A 25,227-nucleotide genomic window follows, 5' to 3' on the forward strand; every position below is an offset into this window, starting at 1 on the left:
ATGGTATTCATTATGAGCGGGGTCACCACATATGGCTCCACCTCTATGATAGCCACACCCACATTAGCCACACCCCTTATACTAGCTATGGCGCATATAAACAGACATCATTGAAAATATTATACTAGTATAGGAGAAAAAAATAACGTGATTTTTTTCCATCAGAAATAATTTCTGTAAGCTGTTACAGCTCCAGTATACCCAGTGCAAAATAAGACAGCAGATGTAAATTTTCAAATTGGACATATTTCAAACACTAAAATGAAAATAAAATGATTTTTTCTACCTTTGTTGTCTGGTGACTTAGTTTTTCTATCCATATTGGTCCCAGTCTATGATTCTGCTGCTCTCTATCTGTTCCCTTAACTCCGTTTCTGGAGCTTCCTTTCCATTTATTTCTTTACTTTCCTCCTTTCTTCTTCATTTCTTGCCATACATCCATAAGTAAAAGCTGGGTTGTCCTCCATGGAATTGACTGGAGGAGGTATAACGTGGATCCACATTTTCCCTATTTTCTCCATCCATGTGCAGTTTTTCTCCTTTCTTCTCTTTCCCTCATCTCCAACCATGTGCCTTCCTTTTTCTTTCCATCCCTCCATCCATGTCCAGCACTTCTCCTCCCTCATACCCTCCATCCATGTCCAGCATTTCTCCTCTCTTCCCTCCCCTGTATCCATATAAAGCAATAATTCTCTCTCCCTACAGCCCCTATGTTTAACAGGTCTGGGCTTTTGACAGTGTGTCAAAACAAGTGCAGGATTGTGCCTGAGCAATCCTTCCACACTTTTACCCTTATGATCCGAACTAATAGCGTGCCTAAATTTGAATGCTATTAGCTCTGATCATAAGGGCGTTATAACCCCACACTGTTTCAGTGCTATTTTTGGAACAGTGCTTCCCCAGTTAAAATGAGGTTCTGGCCTTGCACAAGAGGTTAGATGAAGAGGGAGAAAGGTCACAAAACTGCAACGTACTGAAAATTAAGACACAAGCTGAGGACAGATTAAGGGCACTGTTTACAACAGCACAATAGCTTTTCAGCACACACTAACCATGTAGATACCCATAGTATTCTTATGGGCATCTACATGGTTAGCACGTGTTAATTTTTAGCATGCACTAAAAACACTAGCGTGCCTTTGTAAACAAGGTCCTAAGAAAACACATCCCCTGAGCTCCACAGAAGTCTCTGACCTGATCCCGCACAACAGAAGCAGGAAGGCACCTGCAAGCAATGACCAGTTAGACTCCACTGGATAGCATCACCCATAAGTCAAAATTACTGCACCTGCCTCTTTTTGAAAGACCCTAGCGTCCCTAAAATAGTAGCAAGAACCTCTACCTCTACCTCACTATCATATAGTGGTTATGTATGTATGATTCATTAGACAACAGCAAAGCAAAGCACAAAAAGTCCACCTTAAAAAAAAGCAGGCAATAAAATGAACTACACATGACACGGTGACAGTAAGGCACACAGGAAGAGATGGGAGAGGAAAGTAGATAGGCATAAATAAAAAGGGCAAAGAAGTCAGATATAAGATGCTACTGGCCCATTTTAATACACAAGCTACATATAAGACTGTGGATAGCAGCTTAAACATTTAGGATAGTACGGCCAAACTCTTCACAAAGGATGCTATACAGATTACAGAAAATAAAGTAAACCCCAGTGAAGACTCCACACGATTCCCCGTCTCCAGCTTCTTTATTAATCAGCACACCACAGATGATCCCACTCTTCGATTACAAAACAAAACATTATCTCCTCGCCACCCCATGCGTTCTTCCCTCGGGCACTCACGTATCAAGCCGAATCTTCTTGAGTGCCACCACCTCCCCAGTGACTATTTTTAGCTTTATACACCACCCCCTAGGTGCCCTCGCCAATTTTCTCCACCTTCTGGAAGTTCTCCATGGCAGAGAGGCACAATCCTGGGGGGGGGGGGGGGGGCAGGGTGCACGCGCGCTTTCACCATTGGTCCGTTCGCTTTTCCCGCCTTATGGCGCAAGCTCCCACTCCACACTCTGCTATTGGATGACCCAAACCTCCTTGGGTTGACCCAAGCTCCGCGCGATCTGTTCATTCTCGCGCTTCGCCTTGCTTACGTCATCCATCGAGGACTGAGCTCTGAGAGGAAGTGCAGGACTCACTGGGGGGTTGCTGGGGGGCAACAAAAAGGTGCCAGTACGCCGTACTGTTGCGTACCAGCACAAAAAAAGCACTGGGTAAAAGTCAAAATACTTTTATTTATGTACATATAAGGAGAATAATCAGCCCTGTTTCCTCACAGTGACTTCATAGTAAGAATCCTGAAAGGTAACTTTAAAACAATACAGGAATGTAAGATCTTTGAAGTCAGAATGATTGAATATTTTGACACCCAACAGACAGGACTTAACAACGATCTGGGTTTTCTAGCCCATTATAAACCATAAAGTTGTATTGCTATGTTTATCACCCTCCTCTCACCTATCCACCCCCATCCTTTTAGACTATCTCTGAAATGCTTTGATGTTCCCATGCATACCTCCTACCCATCCCCACCCTGTTAGACTGTCAATAAAATGCTTGGATGTTTTACTTATATATACTGTTATCTACCACATTTGCTTATTTCTGATCTGACAAAGAAGGGCAACCTTCGAAAGCTAATCAAGAAATATATTAAGTTATGTCCAATAAAAAAGGTATCATCTTATTTTCTTTTCCATGTTTTATTTTGTTCGATTTCTATTGATTACCTTTAAAAGTGGACTAACACGGCTACCACACCACTCTACTCACAGGATTGGTACTTCCAATTCAAGTCTCTCAAATACAGTCCTAATTCCAGTAGCCTGCCCCTGGCTTTGCTACATTCTTCAAATATGCAATAACTTCCTTTATCATAACCACAGTTCTAGTAGCCAAGGGATAATTAGCCTATCTTGGCAGTCTTCACACAAACCTGGAATCCCTGGAGGCATAGATTAAGACTTCTTATCACACAGAAATGCAAAGATCTGAGCTAGGGCTACTCCTCTTTCCTAGAGCTCCCCTCAGGTACTGCAGCCAAGCTAGAATTCTTTGGAAGGATCCTTGCTCAGTGCTCCTCCTGGAGACCTCCTCCCTCAGGGCCTCTCTGATCCACTCTGTTCCAGGGCATTTAACCCCTTGTGGCCTGGGCCCCACCCCCCTGCTGTAAGGTGGCTAAACTGCAACCTCAGTGAGAGGTGAAATTCTTAGATGTACTAAATGACTGGTTCTTGGAGCAACTGGTCCAAGAATCGACAAGAGGGGGGAGTTATTTTAGATCGAGTCCTTAGTGGAATGCAGGGCATGGTACAAGAGGTAATGGTGTTGAATTCGCTAGGAAACAGTGATCATAACATGATCAAATTTAAGCTGATATCTGGAGTGAAGTCACTAAAGAAATCTACTGTAACAGCATTTAACTTTCGAAAGGGTGACTATAACAAAATGAGGAAAATAGTTAAAAAGAAGCTGAAAGGATTGGCCGCAAAGGTTAGGACTTTAAATCAGGCACGGACATTGTTTAAAAATATCATCGTGGAAGCCCAGACCAGATGTATTCCACATATTAACAAAGGTAGAAAGAAGAGCAAATGACAACTAGCATGGTTAATAGGTGAAATGAAAGAGGCTATTAGAGCCAAAGGAGCATTCTTCAAAGAATGGAAAAAGGATCTGAATGAAGAAAATAAGAAGCAACACAAGCAGTTTCCAGCTAGATGCAAGAGATTGATGAAGAAGGCTAAAAGAGAATATGAAGAGAAACTGGCCTTGGAGACTAAAACTTATAGTGACACCTTTTTCAGGTAAATAAGAAGCAGAAAGCCTGTGAGGAAATCTGTGGGACTATTAGATCATGAAGGAGCATAAGGGGCACTCAGGCAGAATGAGGCCATAGCGGAGAGATTGAATGGATTCTTTTCTTCAATCTTTATGGAAAAAGATGTAAGAGATCTACCTGTACCGGAAATGGTTTTCAAGGGTGACAATGCAAATGAACTGAAAGAAATCTTGGTGAACCTGGAAGACTTACTGAGCCAAATTGACAAATTAGAGTGTGATAAATCACCTGGACCAGATGTCATACACCCAAGGGTACTGAAAAAACTCAAACAACAAATTGCTGATATGTTGTTAGTGATCTGTACACAAGCAGAAAAAAAGAGGGAACCAAGTACACCAAAAAGACAAAATAGAACAAAAAACACAAGTGGACCTCCAGAAACAGGACAATGGGAGATTCTTTGTTGAAAAGACCGACACAGGCCATGTTTTGGCATCCAAGCACCTGCATCAGGTGTCACAACAAACTGCAGAATTCCTTATAGGGGAGAACACACAAATCCACCTCAAAATAGCACAAAAACAGTGCAATCTCGCTTCTTGTCGGGAAGTTGAACACTCGTGTGAACAATGTGGATCCCTCTTATTCTGTAATTACACAAACCGCTGTGAGAAAAGACCGCCTAGGATGGGGGTCATCCAGGTCTGGGGGGGGGGGGGGTTCTTCTGGGGTCTGGGAGGGTCTTCAAGCAGGAACGATGTTCAGTCGCTCCTGCCCTGTCCAGTGCCGCCTCTCACAATGGTGTCCCTAGCTATAGTATCTCGCTACTACCACTAGGGGTCATATTTCATATAAGGAAATTAGCGAGATACCTCTAGGGTGCCATTCTGAGAGGTGGTGCTGGACAGGGCAGGAGCAAGTGGGCATCACTCCTGCCCGAAGACCCCGAACCCCGGATGACTATCAGATGAGGGGCTTTGACCTGGGGGGGCCTTGGAGTGTGGAGGATTGGAGTGGGAAGAGGACCCTCAGCTAGTGGCCCAGGAGTATTGGGCCACTGTTTTACAGGCCCAATGCTCCTGGGCTGCTGGAATAATGCTGCTTGTGATGTGGCTTGCAAGCAGTGTAGTTCCATTGCCCAGGATTCAGCAACCTGTGGGGAAGGGATCCTGCAGGATGCTGACTCCCTTAACAAACTATTGGCTACATTTACTAAAAGGTCATATCATATTACTGGGTACTAACATGCATTAATACAGATAATTGACTACAGGTCTCTTTTTATGCAATGGGATCATTTATTGATAATATATGCCATACTTTAGTACATCTAGCTATATATTTGTTAAACAGGTAAAGAAAGAAAAACAACTCTAGAGAAGAACTGTTCTGCATTTTATCAAATATAGGCTTGTTAGTTGTGTTCTGTGCAGTTTCCAAATCCTAGTTTAATTCTATTTATCCTCTCAAAATGAATTGCTTCTTGGCCTTTTGACTTAAGATTATGTGTGAGATCGTGTATATAGTAAAATGGAAGGAAGCAGCTATTAGATGTAATATTTCATGCTTTCCACAAGATGGTGCTTGTGAAACAGATTTGCCTTCTCTTTCTTCATAAGCCTGTCTTACTGAAAGAAGAGGGAAAAGTCAAATCAGTCTGTTTTATCCTTATAACTCAAACATAAAGTGTGGGGGGGAGGGGGAGGGAAAATTTTCTCCATGTGTTAAACAAGTTTTATTAATGAAAAGACCTTTTATAAAATTGTGCAGCTGTATACACAAGCAAAAAGTACAAACACCAAAAGATTTTGTGTATTTATACAGACTGCATGAAGGTGTTTCCAGGGCCAGGGTTGTGGTTTGGATATAGAGGTAGTGGAGATGCGATATAAGGGTGTATTTTATAAAATATGCATATACATACATAAAGATCATGCACATAAATTTGTGCTTGTGATTGGGACTGGCTGTGAGGGCCTACTGTTTAAAGGTTTTCTTTGTAAAATAAACTTAAAAAGGTGGGGTTTTTTTGGACTTTTGAACTATGCACCCTGTTATAAAATTAGCCCTGTTTTGTTTCTCTCTCTCTCTCTCTCTAAATATGTATATATATAGATAGGCATACAGATAGGCATTTTTATGTACTGTCCACCCGATATTCAAAGGAATTTAGGCAGGCAGGAGAAGCTCCTGCCTGCTTAAATCATTTGGGGCCACCCATCCGCTGATATTCAGCAGCACTTAACCAAGCAGGGCCACTGAATATCAACTCTGATGTGCGATCTTTTGAAGTGGGAAGCTCAGGGGCGTTACCATATGGCTTTCAATGGAAGCAAAACCCGGACTGGATCAATGTGTCCTTCTTTTTCTGGAGCCATATGGTAACCACCGGGGCAGAGTTGGATAGGAACCAACAGTTATGTGGGTGCTGGCAATATTCAGTGCCAGCACCTGCATAGCTAATCAAGCAAATTTAAGACACCCAGTATGAGTGTCACGCCCCTCACCTGTTTCCAGACATCCTCAATGGTCCAGCAGCATCATGTTGCCAGATGGAAAATACGCCCAAAGCCAGCCCAAAACCGCACAAAGTCAATTTGCATGTGAATGACATCATTAATAAATATTAATGAGGTCATTTGCATACAAATGACATCATTAAGCCCGTTTCCATGGGGCTTCTACTGGCCGCAGGAAAACCAGCCAACCCACGGCTGGTAGCAAGGGGAAAAAACCCGCGGTGGGCAAAAAAAAACGCCGGCGGGCCATAAAAAAGCCGCCCAAAATCTCGCAACCTGCATGCGGCGTGAAAAAGCTGCAACAGCTCACGGAAAGGAGTCCAATTGGGCGAGAAACCCACAACCCTGGCAAAACACCATGCCTGAGGAATTTTTTCCTGCTTCCTGAAACTCTGCAGTTCCATTTTATAGCCCTGCAAGTTAGTACTGCACTAACTGATTACATCACATCCTGCTTGGATATTTAAGGAAGTTCTTTACTCTCAACCAAGGAGGTTTGATTGAGAACAGGAGCCGGCATGTCATCAAAAAGTTGAAGCCACTTAGTCTGTGTTTCCCCTTCCCCACGCAGCCGTCGTTCTGTGTCCACTCAAAACAAAACAAACAAACCTATGAGCTGCTGCTGCACCCACATTGTTGCTCTTTATTGCTGGCCTCCCACTTAGTCACCTCTCCCCTCTCCAGTCGGTTCAAAACTCTGCTGCCCGTCTCATCTTCCGCCAGGGTCGCTTTACTCATACTACCCCTCTCCTCAAGACCCTTCACTGGCTCCCTATCCGTTTTCGCATCCTGTTCAAACTTCTTCTACTAACCTATAAATGTACTCACTCTGCTGCTCCCCAGTATCTCTCCACACTCGTCCTTCCCTACACCCCTTCCCGTGCACTCCGCTCCATGGATAAATCCTTCTTATCTGTTCCCTTCTCCACTACTGCCAACTCCAGACTTCGCGCCTTCTGTCTCGCTGCACCCTACGCTTGGAATAAACTTCCTGAGCCCCTACGTCTTGCCCCATCCTTGGCCACCTTTAAATCTAGACTGAAAGCCCACCTCTTTAACATTGCTTTTGACTCGTAACCACTTGTAACCACTCGCCTCCACCTACCCTCCTCTCTTCCTTCCCGTTCACATTAATTGATTTGATTTGCTTACTTTATTTATTTTTTGTCTATTAGATTGTAAGCTCTTTGAGCAGGGACTGTCTTTCTTCTATGTTTGTGCAGCGCTGAGTATGCCTTGTAGCGCTATAGAAATGCTAAATAGTAGTAGTAGTAGTAGTAGCATTTTTATTTAATTTCACTTATATTTTCAAATAATGCCAACTTGTGCAGCTTACGGATGGACACAGAAAAGTATAATAACAAAGTATCTTTTCATTGGTAGAGTAGTAATTTGTTATAAATCGTAATCAGTGTATCATTTGGAGGGGCTGGTTATAGGGACACCCTAGCATGTGTTATACTTGTTCAGAGATTTTTTTTTCTCATGGTAAAGGGCCACTAAAACAGATATCATGTTAACCAGGTGCTCAACATTCAGAGTTTCTATCTAGTTATTTATTTATGGCAGTTATATCCCACATTAAACATGAATTAGGTTGAAACCTGGGAGCATTTAAAATCTTTTTTTTCCCCTGTGCCTAGATCAAAAGAGAAAGACAATTTGTGGGAACTTGTTCCTTTTGTCTTGTGGAATGCAGTGGTATATTACAAAAATGCACTTAATAGTGTTTATTGCTACAATTTAAAAGAAAGATATTAAATAATGAGGGCAGAGCTACCTTCTTACAGAAGTCCAGAGTCAGTCTAAATGTGCCAACATTTTTCAGTTCTGTGATATATATTTATTTCTTCTTCAAGTCAATTTTCGACAGCATTTTCTCAGTTATTACACAAATGCGAACACAGTTATAATGTTAATTATTAAGTTTTGGATGTTACTGAATTCTATTATTCTGTCTCATTGTATTTCCAGTTTTGGCACAGTAGAAGTCATCACAAGGACAAAATATAAGAAAACCAATGGACTGCATTAGGGGCTTATAGCCCATTTAGTTAAATGAGAGATCTGCATGAAAGAAAGTATTTATTTGTATTATTTTGACTAATGAAAACCACTTGCCCCTGAAACATGCTCAAAATAGAATAATCCATTTGTACAAAAGAGATGAGGTGAAGATGTGATTCCATGTACCCCAATGAAAGGAGAGTTTAATTTTACATCCAATCTTTATAAAACTAGGCTTGCAGATTACAACAGTTAAGATGAACCAATCAGTAAACAGGAAATCCTCACTGAAATTTGGCCATATATTACTGTACTCTACTGTATAGTAAAAGACTATTAGAAATAATAGATTGTCTATGCGTGGTCTATCTGTAAAAAGTCAAAAGCTGTTCTAGTTGGATAGGCAGTGCCTTAAAAGGCGGAGGACAATTTTTTTTTATTTTTACTTATTTGACAGCTTTTTAATTTATTTGAAAGCATCCCATATGCAGATATAAATATCATGAAATCAAAACTGAATATTACTAAAACAGCTTCAAAAATAATTGTAGCTGGTGGAAATGAAGAGAGGCTGAGAAGGCTAGGGCTTTTCAGCTTGGAGAAGAGACGGCTGAGGGGAGATATGATAGAAGTGTATAAAATAATGAGTGGAATGGATCGGGTGGATGTGAAGCGACTGTTCACGCTATCCAAAAATACTAGGACTAGAGGGCATGAGTTGAAGCTACAGTGTGGTAAATTTAAAACGAATCGGAGAAAATTTTTCTTCACCCAACGTGTAATTAGACTCTGGAATTCGTTGCCGGAGAACGTGGTACGGGCGGTTAGCTTGACGGAGTTTAAAAAGGGGTTAGATAGATTCCTAAAGGACAAGTCCATAGACCGCTATTAAATGGACTTGGAAAAATTCCGCATTTTTAGGTATAACTTGTCTGGAATGTTTTTACATTTGGGGAGCGTGCCAGAGGCCCTTGACCTGGATTGGCCACTGTCGGTGACAGGATGCTGGGCTAGATGGACCTTTGGTCTTTCCCAGTATGGCACTACTTATGTACTTATGTAAAGGGCGTATTTTGTGCTCATTGTTCTACACTGTTCTATACAAAAGCTGTGAAAACAATCTATGATTACTTGAACTTCAGGAAATCACTAAAAACCAACCTCTTCAAAAAGGCCTACCCCAACGACCCCATCTAACCCTCTTCACCTACCAACACAGCATGAGTGGTGGGGAGGCGGGGAATAGTGCTGGGCAGACTTATACGGTCTGTGCCAGAGCCGGTGGTGGGAGGTGGGGCTGGTGGTTGGGAGGCGGGGATAGTGCTGGGCAGACTTATACGGTCTGTGCCCTGAAAAAGACAGGTACAAATCAAGGTAAGGTATACACATATGAGTTTATCTTGTTGGGCAGACTGGATGGACCGTGCAGGTCTTTTTCTGCCGTCATCTACTATGTATGTTACTATGACTATGACCGAACAGGACAACACGCAACCTTCATCTATTCTGGCCCTCCACTTATACCTCATATGATCACTATACAGCTTTGTATTTGTTAACCACTGACTGGGCATACGCCTTTGACGGTACTATGTAAGCCACATTGAGCCTGCAAATAGGTGGGAAAATGTGGGGTACAAATGCGACAAATAAATAAAAATATAGTAATACATGAACAGTGTTTTGATTTTATGATATTTATATCTACATATGGGATGCTTTCAAAAAAATTTAAAAAGTTGTCAAATATGTAAAAATTAAAAAAAATCTTTTGTCCTCCACCTTTTAAGGCACTGCCTATCCAACTGGAACAGCTTTTGACTTTTTACAGGTGGACCATACAAGGTAGACCATTATTTCTAATAACCTTTTACTATTGCTTTCAATAGTGTTTGCTATTGTTTTGGGGTGTACTTGTGACTCTGCCTACTGCCAGCAAGCTACGCCTACTGACTTCAATCCATATAATGGGCTAGATAGCCTTGTACCATCTCCTGTTCTCAATCTAACCTCCTTGCTCTCAACCAGTGCCTTGACAACAGGCTTCCTGGTGTCCTGCTGACTTCAGTGTTTCTGCTTGCCTAGTCCTGCCCTGCCTTGTTCCAGTGTTCCTGCCAGCCAGTTCCTGCCTTGCCTTGCTCCAGTGCTCCTGTCCTGCCTTGTTCCAGCACTCCTGCCTGTCTGTTTCTGACTTTGCTTTGAGCCTGCTGATCTCTGCCCTTTTCCAGACCTTGTTCCCCAGCTGTTGGGTTTGACCTTTGTCACTACTAGCTTGGTTCCACTACTGTGTCCTAGACTTTGTCAAGCGTCTGCATCAGCAGCCGTCACCAAGGACCTGTGATGTGCTTGTGTCACACAGGTGGAGCCAATCTTGCCACGACCCAAGGGCTCACTTTCCTCATACCATGACAGTGAGTAGATAACATGAACAGTTACCTATAAAAATTAGAAGTTTGTGCTAGGCAATTAAGCTTTAATGCAGAGAAATGCAGAGTGATGCATTTTGAGTACAGAAATCCAAAGGAGGAGAAGAGAAGAGAGGCTGATGTGCATGGACCAGGATGGGGACTTAGAGTGATAATGTCTGAGGATCTCAGGTAATGAAAGAATGTAACAAGATAGTGGCCAAAACCTGAAGAATGCTAGGCTGCATAGAGAGGGGCATAGCCAGCAGAAGAATTAATGCCCCTGTAGAAATCGTCAGTGAGGCCCCACTTGGAATATTTTGTTCAGTTTGGGAGACTTTATCTTGCTAAGGATATAAAAAGACTTTAAGAAGTTCAAAGGAAGGCAACCAAAATGATATTGGGTCTGTGCCAGAAGATGTATGAGGAGAGACTTCAAGACCTGAATATGTATACCCTAGAGGAGAGGAGATATGATACAGACATGTAAGTGCTCAAAAGGTATGATGTGGAAGTTGCAGAACTAGAAGACTTGAAATGAAGCTACAAAGAGAAAAACTTAAAAGCAACATCAGGAAATACTTTTTCATGGAAAAAGTAGTGGATGCCTGGAATGCTGTCCCGGTGGAGGTGGTGGGGGCAAAATCAATGATAGAATTCAAAAAGACATGGGATAAATACAGAGGACCCCTATGTAGCAAGACGATGGAATTAAGGCAAACAAATTACTTTAACACTTTTAAAATGCATACAGGGATGTAAGTTGCATGGAGTGTCACGTACAACCTAAACAAAGCACAGAGAAGGTAATCTGCATGTTCTACATGGAGCTGCAGATACAGTTCTAGTCACCTTACTGGGCAGACTACATGCTTACCAACCCAGCAATATTTAAGGAGATGTATATTTTGAGAGGGTCCTTAGGTATTGTTCTGTCTCTAAGGGCATTCATTAAATTTGTAGTTTGCTCTGCATTTTTTAAAAATACACATGTTATGTAACTTATGATATTTTTTTGTGGAATGAAGGTTTTATGTGCAGATTATGTTCCATGGTCCTAGCAGGTTTAGATTATGACTATGGGTAGACGATTAAAAAATAATCATGGTATTTTAAATTTTAATTACACCTCTGGGCTGGATGGCGTGGTACTAGTAAATTTCCACTGCACAGACTGTATGGAAATGTTTTAAAACTGCTGGATATAATGAAATATTGAATACAAATACTTCCTTCCTACAGCACATTGCCCCCCTCCCCTCATACCTACCTTCCTCCTCTCCTGCTACAACCTTCCCCATATATACACCCAAGTGCCTCCCCTTCTGCTGCTAAACCTGTTACCCTGACACACAGGCACCCATTTCTCTCCTGCTGCTGCTGCTGCCTCGCAGCACACAGGTCCAGCATCTCTCCCCCCCCCCCCTCGCATTTATCTTAATATTTATCTGGCTTTTCATAGGGTCTCTTGCAGTGATTCCCAAATGCTACTTGCAACTGACGTTGATGCCTTCCCTCTGCTATGTTATGCCAAAGTGAAATAGGATAAGCAAGGGAGAGAATATAATGCTGGACAACAGAGGAGAGTTAAAATTATGAGGATTAAAAATGTAATCCTAGTTAAAAAAATTAATTGAATTAATAGTGAACTAAGTGCTCACCATAAGTACATAAGTATTGCCATACTGAGAAAGACCAAAGGTCCATCAAGTCCAACATCCTGTTTCCAACAGTGGCCAATCCAGGTCACAAATACCTGGCAAGATCCCCAAAAAGTACAAAACATTTTATACTGCTTATCCCAGAAATAGTGGATTTTCCCCAAGTCCATTTAATAATGGTCTATGGACTTTTCCTTTAGGAAGCCGTCCAAACCCTTTTAAAACTCCGCTAAGCTAACTGCCTTCACCACATTCTCTGGCAACGAATTCCAGAGTTTAATTACATGTTGAGTAAAGAAATATTTTCTCAGATCCATTCTAAACCTACTATATTGCAGCTTCATTGCATGCCCCCTAATCCTAGTATTTTTGGAAAGCGTAAACAGACGCTTCACATCTACCTGTTCAACTCCACTCATTATTTTATAGACCTGTATCATATCTCCCCTCAACCACCTTTTCTCCAAGCTGAAGAGCCCTAGCTGCTTTAGCCTTTCCTCATAGGGAAGTCATCCCATCCCATTTATTATTTCCATCGCCCTTCTCTGCACCTTTTCTAATTCCACTATATCTTTTTTGAGATGCGGTGACCAGAATTGAACACAATATTCGAGGTGCGATCGCACCATGGAGCGATACAAAGGCATTATAACATCCTCATTTTTGTTTTCCATTCCTTTCCTAATAATGCCTAACATTCTATTTGCTTTCTTAGCCGCAGCAGCACACTGAGCAGAAGGTTTCAACGTATCATCAACGACGACACCTAGATCCCTTTCTTGGTCCGTGACTCCTAACGTGGAACCTTGCATGACGTAGCTATAATTCGGGTTCCTCTTTCCCACATGCATCACTTTTGCACTTGCTCACATTAAACATCATCTGCCATTTAGACACCCAGACTCCCAGTCTCGTAAGTTCCTCTTGTAATTTTTCACAATCCTCCCGCGATTTAATGACTTTGAATAACTTTGTGTCATCAGCAAATTTAATTACCTCACTAGTTACTCCCATCTCTAGGTCATTTATAAATATGTTAAAAAGCAGCGGTCCCAGCCCAGACCCCTGGGGAACCCCACTAACTACCCTTCTCCATTGAGAATACTGACCATTTAACCCTACTCTCTGTTTTCTATCTTTTAACCAGTTTTTAATCCACAATAGAAAACTACCTCCTATCCCATGACTCTCCAATTACCTCTGGAGACTTTCATGAGGTAGTTTGTCAAATGCCTTCTGAAAATCCAGATACACAATATCAACCGGCTCACCTTTATCCACATGTTTGTTCACCCCTTCAATTATGACTGCTCAATTCTTTTAAGACCGCCTTATTCATCAGGTAAAATCCTATGCCTGGCAGAGAATGCTGCAGCCATTGTAATTAGGGATTGCTGGTACTACGAAGGATATACACCACACCTGAAGACTGTGCGCACTGGCTTCCTTTAGTTAGTTGGGTAAAGTTCAAGGTGCTGGCTTTGATTTGTAAAGTGATATGTGGTTGATGCCTGTTTAATTAAAGGACTTTGTATACTCTAGGTAGTTCCCTGTGATCTGAGGCTAGACTGACTTTCTAGTACAAAATCTTGGCCATTTTCAGATGTTGGCTTGCATGTTTATTGTCCATGTTACCATTTTTGTTTTATTTGTTAACTGCTGATGTTCCAAATTTAATATTACAGTCAACCAAAAGAAGTGGTTTTCCCCTGGATTGTCAGACTCAAATTTTCTGTAAATGAACTCATTTAGATATGCTGATTGATTAATCCTTGATACGGGGACCTGGCTTTCAAAAGGATTTCTCTCATTCTAGATCTATGTAAAACTTGTTATATTACATTGATCTATATAAACTCTGTAGATTATATTACAACCTACAGATTTTATAGATCAATGAGATTTAAAAGAACTGAGGCTATTTGCCTTGAATCTTTTGTATATTGGTACAGAACCTGGAAACAGTGTAACAGTTTGACAACGCTCTGTAAATCCTTTAAATCTTTTCTTGCAGGTTGAAATTTGAAGAAATGTCTAGTGGTCGAGGGTCTTCTAGGTCCCGCTCTCCAGGATCTAAGGGGTCAGCAAAGAAACCAAAGGGTAAACGCTCGAAAAGCCCAGGAAGCGGCAAGAAAAAGGGTCAGTATAATATTGGGCATGTCAGTAGAATGTGAAATGGTGCTATTACCTAGTACAAGCAATGCTTTATCTCCTCTAAAGACAGATATTTGAGAAAATTCAGTGTACAGTCTAGATAATTTTCAGAAGTAGCTGCATAAATGTACAAACATGCTTTCCCTTTGAAAATTGCTCTTGGAAAAAGTATTTGCAGACCTTTGTGTCTGCATTTTCTGTGTTCAGTTTTCACTTTCAGAACAAGACGTGCAGATTTGAAAAAAACATTTTATTCTGGTAAATGGCTTCTGAAAACTGCTCAGTTGTTCTTTTTTGTTTGTTTGAGATTTTTGTTTGTGGCTCAGAAGTTGTGTCCTCTTTCTGGATTTTCAGATAAACTGGAACTGAATTCAATCACCCAGGCTTTCTCTGTTTACCTTCTCCCATCACCCAAGCAGCATCTCCTTTCTCACCCCATCTGCCAGTAGCATCCGCTCTCTCCCACCCCCTGTTCAACAGCATCCCTCCTCTCTCTCTTTCCTTATCAAACAGCAAATCCTCTCTCTTCCTTTGCCAAGAAGCATTTCCTCTCTCCCCCCACCTTCTAGCAGCATCTTCTCTCTCCCCCACCCTCTACTCAGCAGCATCCCTTTCCCTTCTCTTCTCACCAAGCAGCACCTCTGCAAAATTTAATATGGAACAAATAGGACAGTTAAGGGGAGCATAAGAATTGAAACTATTGCCCTAATTTGATATTTAATTTAATTACTGGCTTTTTCAACCACCTTCTCACTCAGTTGAACCTACAAGGTGATTTATGACACAAGTAATATGAGAAATTGAAAAAGGCAAAAATGTGAAATTAACTATGCTATGACAAAATGACAACCTCCTCCTTCCCCCCACCTCCCCCAGTAACACCACTTGTTCTTTCTTACTCCTTTCTCAGAGCATTTATCTTATACCAAGTTACCAATTGGGTAGTACTTTAAGAGCTATGCCCCTGTTGAAGACTGGATGTGACTGGCTTCATACAAGTAGGCCTGCATTCTCCATGTTTTCCACTCCTGATATTTTTTTTATCCCTACTTCCCTGTCAAGATAGCTGGAGTTTTCTTCTTACTGGTGCTTTCCTGTTGAGATGTTTAGAGTTTCTTTCCTTTTTCCATTTTAATTTACTTATAAACCACTTTGACTTTTTTGCAATGAAAGACAGTATAGCAAATTCAAATAAACACATAAACACGCATGAAAGCATACAATGGGTACATGAAGAATTCCCAGACAAGGTGTGAAGGGACCAACACTCAGAACTTCAATAATAAAAGCCATTTTATCCTGCTTTTGCACTTAAAATGCGTAGGGAAACTTTTTTTTAATCCTTCTGCTCCTTTAAGCTCCTGTTTGCTATGTTTGTGATGAGTAGTACTTCCATTTTATCAGTGCAATCTACCAGCCACTCAAATTCAAGCCTATCAAAGCATATTGCAATAGGATATTAGCTCACAAAGAGCATTTAATACTTGGTTAATTATGGTAATTTGAATTGGGGCAAGTCTCTATTTTAATGTGACTTTATTATATTTCAGGTAAAAGAGGTGATGACTCTCTAGACGCTCCAATCAGCTCAGGTAAGTTAGTGTACTGCACAGGATTATAAGTTTCACAGCTTTGGGGGTCTAAAATTCAACATTCACATCTAAGAATTAATTTTTTTTCATGTTCTGTTTAAATAATTTTATTATCTTTTAAAATTAATGATATGGAGCTGTTATGGACTGGCTTAGGTTATTGCTGTCTAGAAGGATACACAGGTTTGCTGAAATAACTAAAAATAAATCAATGTGTCCAAATCAATAAACAAAACAAAACCTGTATATCCATAATCCTTCTGGATTCTTAGCAGGGAAGGCTCAAGGGATTGTGGCACCCTGAACCAACTCTTCCTTCTTCACACCCCCCACCTTTCCTCACATCCCTTCTAACCAGCCCACCCAAATTGGCTCCCAACTAGCCAGCTGCCTCCCCTCCACAGCCTGTATCATCTACCTTCCAGCCAGTCCCCCCCTCCCCATTCACCCACATATCCTTACTCACCCGAGGGGTTCCTGGGGTAAACAAGGACAGGAGCAATCTCTACTTGCTCCATCCTGACGACTTCATTCTTCAAAAAAGCATTGCTGACCTCTAGCAGCTTCACGGTACTACTACTAGTAGGGTTCAAGCTGTCATAAAAATGAAGAAGTGCCAATATGGCAGCTTAAAGCCATAATGGTAGTACCATGTGACTACTACTTGCAGTCAGTGACACCAGTTTGAAGAAGGGAGCCACTGGGACAGGAGCAGGTGGGGGAATCGCATCTGCCCCATCATCTCTGGGATCCTGGGATGACTTGGGGTTCAGAATATAGATATCAGGGTGATGTAGGGGTGGGGAGGAGGAAAAGGGGCAGGGTTTGGAAAGGAGAAGGTCTTTGAGGGGGGGTTGCCTAAGACCCGTTTGACCACTAGGGATTTGAGGTCCCCCCAAGGGAATGGATTCTGGGGGACCTTAGATTCCTCATGCTGCCACCAAGATCATTGCAGGTTTAAACACAAGAACAGGACGTGCCAAGAGGCGAGCACATCAGCCAGAGCAAAACAGCATGCTCTGGCCTCTGAAGGGTCAACTTTGTAGAGGCAGGTTTGTAGCACCCTTGACCTTTGGTGCCCTGTGCCACTGCCTCACCTGGCCCATGCCTTAAACCAGCCCTATATCCCAGAGTACTTTTAGTGAGTATAAATCCAATTTTTTGAGTAATGGTATCATATAAATATGACTACAGTAGGTGCATTATCTGTATGGGATGCTTCAACTCAAGATGAGAAAAATTACCACTAAATTAATGTCCATATTTTATTGTAAAATAAAAAATAAAAACGCACCGTTTTGCACATAAACCTGACACAGTTTATTTTTTGGTACAGCCTGCCTACATCAGAAGTGTTTGTAATCTTTGAGTTTTCACATGGGGGTATTGTTGAACACAGTTACCTTTTATTGGGGTCCTTTTACAAAGGTGAGGGGCGGGTCTTTCCAATGCGCTAGGATCATTTCTTCCTGCAGTCAGAAAATGACTGATTTCTTATTTCTGCCATTAATGGCCACATGCTGATTTTGCATTAATATGTGACCATTAAAACAGGCTAGCACATGAATCCTTACTGCCACCTATTTTGTAGGTGATAAGGGCTCGCTGAGTCCTTCTTCCTCAAGCTGCCTTCTGGGATCCGGCGGGAGCCATGCCCCGCTGACGGGACCGGTAAGGAATGGCAGGAACTGTGTCACCCTGCCAGCTACTTCAAGGGAGTGCTGCTGCTAGGTGGGCCTGAGCCCAACGTAGGTGGACTCCAGCCCACCCAGGCCCACCTATGGCTACTCCTGTGCCCATAATGCATCAGAATAGGATTATTAGAAACCTAGGACTGCTATAAATCTCCCCTCTGGAACTCATTAACTTGACAACTATGAAACTGTGGCATGCTAGGGCTCAGACTTTCTGTTAACATTCAAGTCTAATCTCAAAGCTTAGAACCCACAATAAAGCAATGGGGAGCAAGGCCTAGGATTCATCGGTCTGCAGCTAGAGCTGGCAGCAGAGGACTGATTTGCAATGAAAAGTGGAATGTGTGGCCTTGTGTGCATGATGTGGAGGGGCATTTTCGATATGACATCTAAATCCAATTGTGGATGTTTTACTGAAACCATCTAAAAATCAAGTGTCGAATATGGCCATTTTCAAACCTGAAAAATGTCTATCTTTTTGTTTTAAAATAGTCATTTCCTAGACGTTTACAGATGGTTTGTGCTCAGTGGATTTTCTTTTTGATTACTTAAGAAATAAAAGTCCAAGGGAAAAATGCACAAAAACAAGCCATTGGGATGTATTGCGGGGGGGCAGCATTCTTAGTAGACAGGTCAAACCGATGTCCCAGCAGAGCAGTGGGGCACTCTAGGGCGTGCTTCAGTGGACTTCACTTAAAAGGTCCCAGGTACTCAGCTCACCGTTTCCCTTTTAATTGTGTGGGGAGCCCTCCAAAACCCAGCAAGAACCTACTGTACTCCACTACATATATATGGGTACAGTAGGTTTTTGCTGGGTTTTGGAGGGCTCACACTTTCCACCACAAGTGTGTCAGAGTGAGATATGGGCCTGGGTCCCCTTCTCTATAGTGCACTGCATCGACCACTAGGCTATTCCAGGGACCTGCTTGCTGCTCTAAGAAGATAGGCCATAACATCTGATGCTGTAATAGAGGCTGGTATGTGCTCTTTTTTCACATCTTTGGGTGGTGGGAGGGAGTCCATGACCCTGGGTGAGTAAAGGGGGGGGGGGGGGGGTCATGTCGTAATCCCTCCGTTGGTCATCTGGTCATTTAGGGCACCTTTTTATGACTTAGTTATGATTGAAACAGGTCTAGATTAAAACTTCCAACTTTTAGCCCTGGACGTTTTTGCTTTGTTCCATTATGGCAAAAAACCGTCCAAGTTATGGGATCACCAAAATCCCATCCCTAGCACACCCCCGACATGCCCCTTGTGATCTGGATGCACAGCAGACGAACTGCATAGAAAAATGTCTTATAAATGTGTTTCAAAAATAGTAATTTGGATGTTTTTGCGAGAAAAGTGTCCATCTGCTGCTTTATGCCACTTTTTGGATGTTTTTCTTTTTCAAAAATGAGCCCCTTAATGAATAAAACTTTTTGGCACTTAGAAATATGGCATGTCTTCTTGGTTTTTCTTATATTCAGAACTAACTCAGGACACACTTATTTCTAGTCTAATGGGATCATCAGGAGGTGTGTCCCACTGCAACAGATTTCCATCCTCAGCTCTCAAGGGACTCAGTTTTGATCCTTGTTGACCTTGACAGTACCTAGTGTTTGGCAACACAATGTACATAACAAATGTAAGGCTGGCAAAGTTGGGCCCTGAGATGCCCGGAAGACAAACTTGATCACCTTTGAGAAGATAGCTGAAGTATCATAGCCTAACCCAGTTAGCTCTGTATCTACCTGGAGAAGCTGAAGATGCCTACTGGACATTGGTTAGAGAAGTTATAAAAGAATATAAAGTAGCCAATCTGAACTAGCTAGGAATTACAGAAAACTAATACAAACAACCTTAGACCCAGAGTTGCCATAACAAAGGCCATTGCTAGTGTAACTGGCACCTTACAAAGGTTAAGGGAAGGGAGTGTCTCCTTTCAAACTTCTGGACAGCTGTTTGAAGAAGGATCTTACAATGATGAATCCCCTGGCTCTCTCTCATAACGTAACCACTTTGGCAGCAACAACAGCATAGTGCACGTCATGGAGGTCGAAATCCTGAGTGGTCATTTGTTTCTCCTGTTCTTTCCAACTACCCTGGTTATGAGATCAGTGTTGGTACTGGCTGGATCTGGAAGGATGTTTAAGAGAGGAAATAGTTGAGTAAATTGCAGTGGAGCAATTTCTTACAAATCCAGTCCAATCTGACATTGTATCCTGCCTTTTTCAATCTGAAAATCAAAGCAGGTCACAAAATTAAAACCAATATCTATACAGTATGATAAATATAGGACATGCCTCCACAGGACCTAGCCACCAGAGGGAGTTCTTATGGTGGAGGACTGTTGTAATGACTTGAAGGGATCCATTAAAGGGTGCTCAGGAGTAGAAGAAGCCTGCTTAGATGGGTAGTGACCACTAGAGGGCATTTTAATGGTGGAGGCCCTTGTATTTTGTAGAGGCCACAAAGGGGAGCTCTGCCTCAATGATAGCCCAAACACAGATAGCTGGGGAGGGGGAGGAGCAGAGGTTATCCTTGTGCTAAGTTGAAAGGGAGGGCCTGTGGCAGAAGGAAGGAATACTTTTTTTCAGGAGGCAAGCCCACTGGAGAAGGTTCTGTACCTTTTTCAGAATATAGGAGGAGCCCAGGAAGGATGAGGTTGGTGGGAAGCAGCCCTTTAAAACTGCCTTTTCCTAAAAGGAAAAGGAACCCTCCAAGAAGAGTGAAGGATGCCAAACAATTGATGACTGGACACCAAAGGAAAGATCCATAAAGATGGGACGGAAACTCCGTGGCTTGGGCCCCAAAGGAGGATTCCTAATGAAAGGCAAGGTACTTACCTGAAGTTCAGAATAATGAGAAGGATAAGAAACTTTGATTTGACCACAGTGTGAAAGGAACACTGTGGGCCTCGAAATAAGACTCTTACCCTTAATTGTCCTGTCTGTTTACCTGTCTTCTAGATTATAAGCTCTTTGAGCAGGGACTGTCTTCTGTGTATGGTGTACGCTGCGTATGCCTTGTAGCGCTATAGAAATGATAAGTAGATAGATAGAAGACTCTAATATCATCAGCCGGGGGTGGAGGACAGGATTTTAAAGTTGAAGTAAAGTTCTGTCCAAGGGGTGGTGGCTGTTTTTATCTGAAACCCTCATCTCCCAGTAGAGGGCTCAGATGAAGAGAGTGTAATCAATTGTCTATTGAAAGAAGAGTAACACCTACAGAGTGGTTAGCAGAAGCTAATTGGAGTGGATTTGTATTTAGGATGGTTAATTTGCATATCCTGGGAAGCCGGCTAACCGAGTATTGTATAACTGACCCACACATTCTCCCAGTGGAGGGCACAGTTCAAGAGTATTTGCTAAAGTGTTTGGTGCAAGAAGAATACTCCTTCAGAGTAATTAAAGTAAAGTCTGTGAGAGAAGATTTGCCTTCTGAGTGGTTAATTTGCATATCCTGCAAGGAAGAAGAGGACCTCGGCTGGCGGGGGTTGGGGTCCCCACCAGCAAAGGTAGGTGACGGCGACGGCGGGTTGGCGGCGGGAGGGGGGTCGAGAGGGTCATCGGCAGGGGGGTCCAGGGCCAAATCTACAGGGGCCCAGGCCCCCGTGGCCCCATGTAGCTACACCCCTGCTTGAAAAAGATCTTTCCTATGGTTTCTTGTGGAAGAGTTCAGGCTTCCTAGTGTTTCCTGTTGAGAAGGAGGGCATACTTATGTTCACTTCTTGTTAAAAGGGAGGAAGAGCCTATTGGAGATTCTATCACCTTTTCCTGGATGAGGAAATTGTTGGTGGGAGAAACTCAAGACATCACTTCCTGTTGAAAGGGATGATCATTTCAAAAGTCCAGTAACCATCGTGGACCTCATTTAGGAGTTCTTGCATCCAAAAAAGAAAACAGATGTGAAGATTAAAAAAAAATGAAAATGAGTATTATCAAACAAATTTACATGGGAACTTTAACTGAAATCTAGCCCCCAAAGGTAAGGCTTCCTTCTTCATAAAAACTTCTTTCTTCTCTCCTGTGTCCATCTGGAGACATCAGGAAAAATCTGATTTTTTTTCTCCCATAAAAGTAATTGAGGTGGTCCAACACAAATATAATCAAGTAAAGCCTCCTTGTCTTGAAGAAATACAAATGAGATCAGGAGGGTGGCTCAAAAGGCCACCTCCTCCTGTGAACTCTCCAACAATGCTGAAACATTCAAGCTGTCTGAAGATAATTCAGCTGCTATTAGGCCTTCAGGTTTTGCTTCTGAAGTAGGGGAAACAGGTAAATAATAATGTTTTTGTATAGCTGCAAGACTGCTTCTGGATATTTGAAAGCTTCTCTTAAGAACTTATGAAACATGTCCCACGGGGAGCTAAATTAAAAAGATGGAAAATTTAACAATCTTAGATTTAAAGATCTAGCTCCATTTTCTAAGTTTGCCCATTTTCAATGAACAATATTTGCACCTTGTAGCAGTTTAAATTCCACCTCCTCTACCTGGGATAAAGAAGTCTCAAAGTATTTAAATTGATTCTGCTGATGAGCCAGTTGAAACTGAAATGTCTCAATCATTGAAGCATTAGTCTTAGAATTGGAGACAAAAGTGTGACAGACCTTGTGCAGGGACTCCATAGCCATCCATATGGACTCCAGCATAATCTTCAGTGGTCTAACAAGTGGTTATAGAGCAGCATCAGGTTTAAGCCGGTCTCCTTCTAAAACCACTCCAATCGTACCAGGCATATTCAAAACAGCTGCTGAAGTAGCTGGGAGGCTCAGTTCTACAGGGGAACCACCCTCTAGGTGCACATTCATACTGGGAGATGACCCTCCAATTCTGCATCAGAGACCCTGATTTCTAAGGATCCAGCAGCAGCTCCTCCCGACATGCTTACCGCATCCCGAGCCTGCAATGTTAGACTTCATGGGCTGAGCGAAATCTCTCTCTCCAGGCCTGGGCTCCTCTCCGCACTAGCCATAGAAACACCCTGAGGTGTTGCAGGAGTTGCGAATGCTGTCATGAAAATCTGCCGAAGCACTGGAGTCGCAGAGGGTGAGTAGGGAATTCCCCTGATTTTCCCCTTCCTCTTTGGCATTTCAAATATCTAGGAAATCAGGCTCAAAGGAAACAAAATATTGAGAGCAGAACAAAATGCATCTTGAAATCTTTTTAATAAGACTCCTTTAACTGTAAGAAAGCCCAAACTAAGTGTAGAACAAACTTGAGAAGTAGATCTGAAATAAGGAATAGAAAATTATTGAATGTGAGAGCTTGGGCATAGGCTGTAGATAATTTAAAAAAAACAAAAGTACACGCAACCTTAAACTCTACACATGGGTCCACTGGCAGCCAATGCAAATCTTTAAGTAATAGCGTAGCATGATCAAACTTCTTAGCCTCGTAGTTCAATTTTGCAGCAGTATTCTGCATCAAATGCAGTCTATTTAATAGTTTCCTATTAATCCTATCATACAAAATGTTACAATAGACCTACTGAGACAAGACTATTGCCTGAACTAATACTTGAAAATGTTTGGGGAAGAATAAAAATCTAATGGCTCTCAGCTGATGTAATTTGAAAGAAATCTTTTTACTCAAGCTTCTTAATTGATGTTCCATTTTCAGCTGAAAATCCAATATAATACCTAAAACTCTTCCTGAAGTTTCAAAATGTAATTGTTCCCCTGACTTTAAAGTAATAGCTTTAGGGATATTCAATAAAGTTGGGCTAAAGTATAATAATTTTGTTTTAGCAGTATTTAAGTTTAGCAAATTTTCTGTTGCCCAACAATGAGTCTTTTACAATCCGCAATTAATTTTTGACCAGCCTTATAACTTAATTCTAAGGGTACTAAATTAAAGATGTTATTAGCATAAGAAGAAATAGCAAATACTGAAGATTCTAATAGAGATTCCAAAGTACTCATAAAAAAATTAAACGATAGCGGAGACAGTGATGACCACTGAGCGACCCCACAATCAGGAGACCGACATTTCAAAAAATTACCCATCTTTTTTGCTATCCTAGAACATACAGGAATGGGTTTGATGCCAGAGAACTGGTGGATTAAAATGGGAAATCCAGAGTGTAAAACAGGTCATGGACATGGATTAATCATATACAACCTACAATCTAGCTAGGTGGATCACAGAGGGTAAAACAGTGTTTTCTAGATCCAAGAAAGGTTATCCTCTAAGAGGAGGAACTTGAACATAGTATGTAATATCAATACAAAAGAAAGTTTAAAGAAAAGGGTTTTGTGGACCCAGTGAGCTGCCAGGTGCTGGTGAGAGCTGGTCTTGTTAATCCTAAGGAAGGGAAAGATTAGCAACTAGTCAGATCAATACAAACATGGGGAGGAGGTGGTGGTGGTGAAAGGGGGGGGGGTCATTTGGCACTTATGAGAAATGGAGTGGTTTTGAAATTACTATTTCAGGTTATGCTCACAGAAATTGGTAGTGTTTTGATGAACTGGTACAACTTTCATGATAGGTCACTTCCAGCTGTTCTCAAAGGCCTTCGGCCCAAAAAAAAAGAGGTGAGGCACTTATGTGCAATGGAGCAATTTAAAAGTTAGTAATGTTTGCCATGCTATGTCTCCACCAGCAGAGTGCAAGGTTACTGTGCCCCTTTGATGAATGGTCTACCCCCTCCCCTCCTCCTTGCTTCAGGGGCTGCTTGGGCAGAATTTACTTCACTGTTCCACATGGAAATACTTTGCAGTATCTATGAGAGTCTGGGCTGGCTAGATTGCTTCTTTTTTTTATTATGCTTAGGTAAACCTGACTTAAAGGGGCATTCCAAAGCCTTAATATAATAGGCATATCCACACTGGTGACCCACGTATGGTTTATCTCTCTTTAGGAGACTTAATAATGCTGCAACATGCACTTTAGTCCACACTTTTCCATTCTGTTACTTTCTGGACATAAGCAGGATAATATCAGGCTTATTTTCGAAAGAGAAGGGCGCCCATCTTTCGACACAAATTGGGAGATAGGCGTCCTTCTCCCAGGGTTGCCGAAATTGGCATAATCGAAAGCGTCCTCAACTGTTTTCTGTCGCGGGGATGACCAAAGTTAACGGGGGCGTGTTGGAAGCATAGCAAAGGCGGGACTGGGGCGTGCCTAACACATGGGCGTCCTCGACCGATAATGGAAAAAAAGAAGGGCGTCCCAGGCGAGCACTGGGTTGCTTTACTTGGTCCATTTTTTGTTACGACCAAGCCTCAAAAAGGTGCCCAAACTGACCAGATGACCACTGGAGGGAATCAGGGATGATCTCCCATTACTCCCCCAGTGGTCACCAACCCACTCCCACCCTAAAAAAAAAAAAAACTTTCAAAATATTTTTTGCCAGCCTCAAATGTCATACCCAGCTCCATGACAGCAGTATGCAGGTCCCTGGAGCAGTTT

At 42.0% G+C, this 25,227-nt stretch overlaps 1 protein-coding gene across 1 annotated transcript in view; it reads left to right on the forward strand.

Moving 5' to 3' along the window:
* WDR63 (WD repeat domain 63) overlaps positions 1 to 25,227 on the forward strand; it is a 153,140-nt gene that overhangs the window by 17,516 nt on the left and 110,397 nt on the right. The window contains exons 2-3 of the mRNA XM_030206324.1: positions 14,407 to 14,531; positions 16,097 to 16,138. Coding sequence (XP_030062184.1) covers positions 14,423 to 14,531; positions 16,097 to 16,138 — 151 coding nt within the window. The 5' untranslated portion in view covers positions 14,407 to 14,422. The remainder of the gene's footprint in view (positions 1 to 14,406; positions 14,532 to 16,096; positions 16,139 to 25,227) is intronic.

Source organism: Microcaecilia unicolor, chromosome 6 (genome assembly GCF_901765095.1).
Source record: "Microcaecilia unicolor chromosome 6, aMicUni1.1, whole genome shotgun sequence".
NCBI lineage: Eukaryota > Metazoa > Chordata > Amphibia > Gymnophiona > Siphonopidae > Microcaecilia > Microcaecilia unicolor.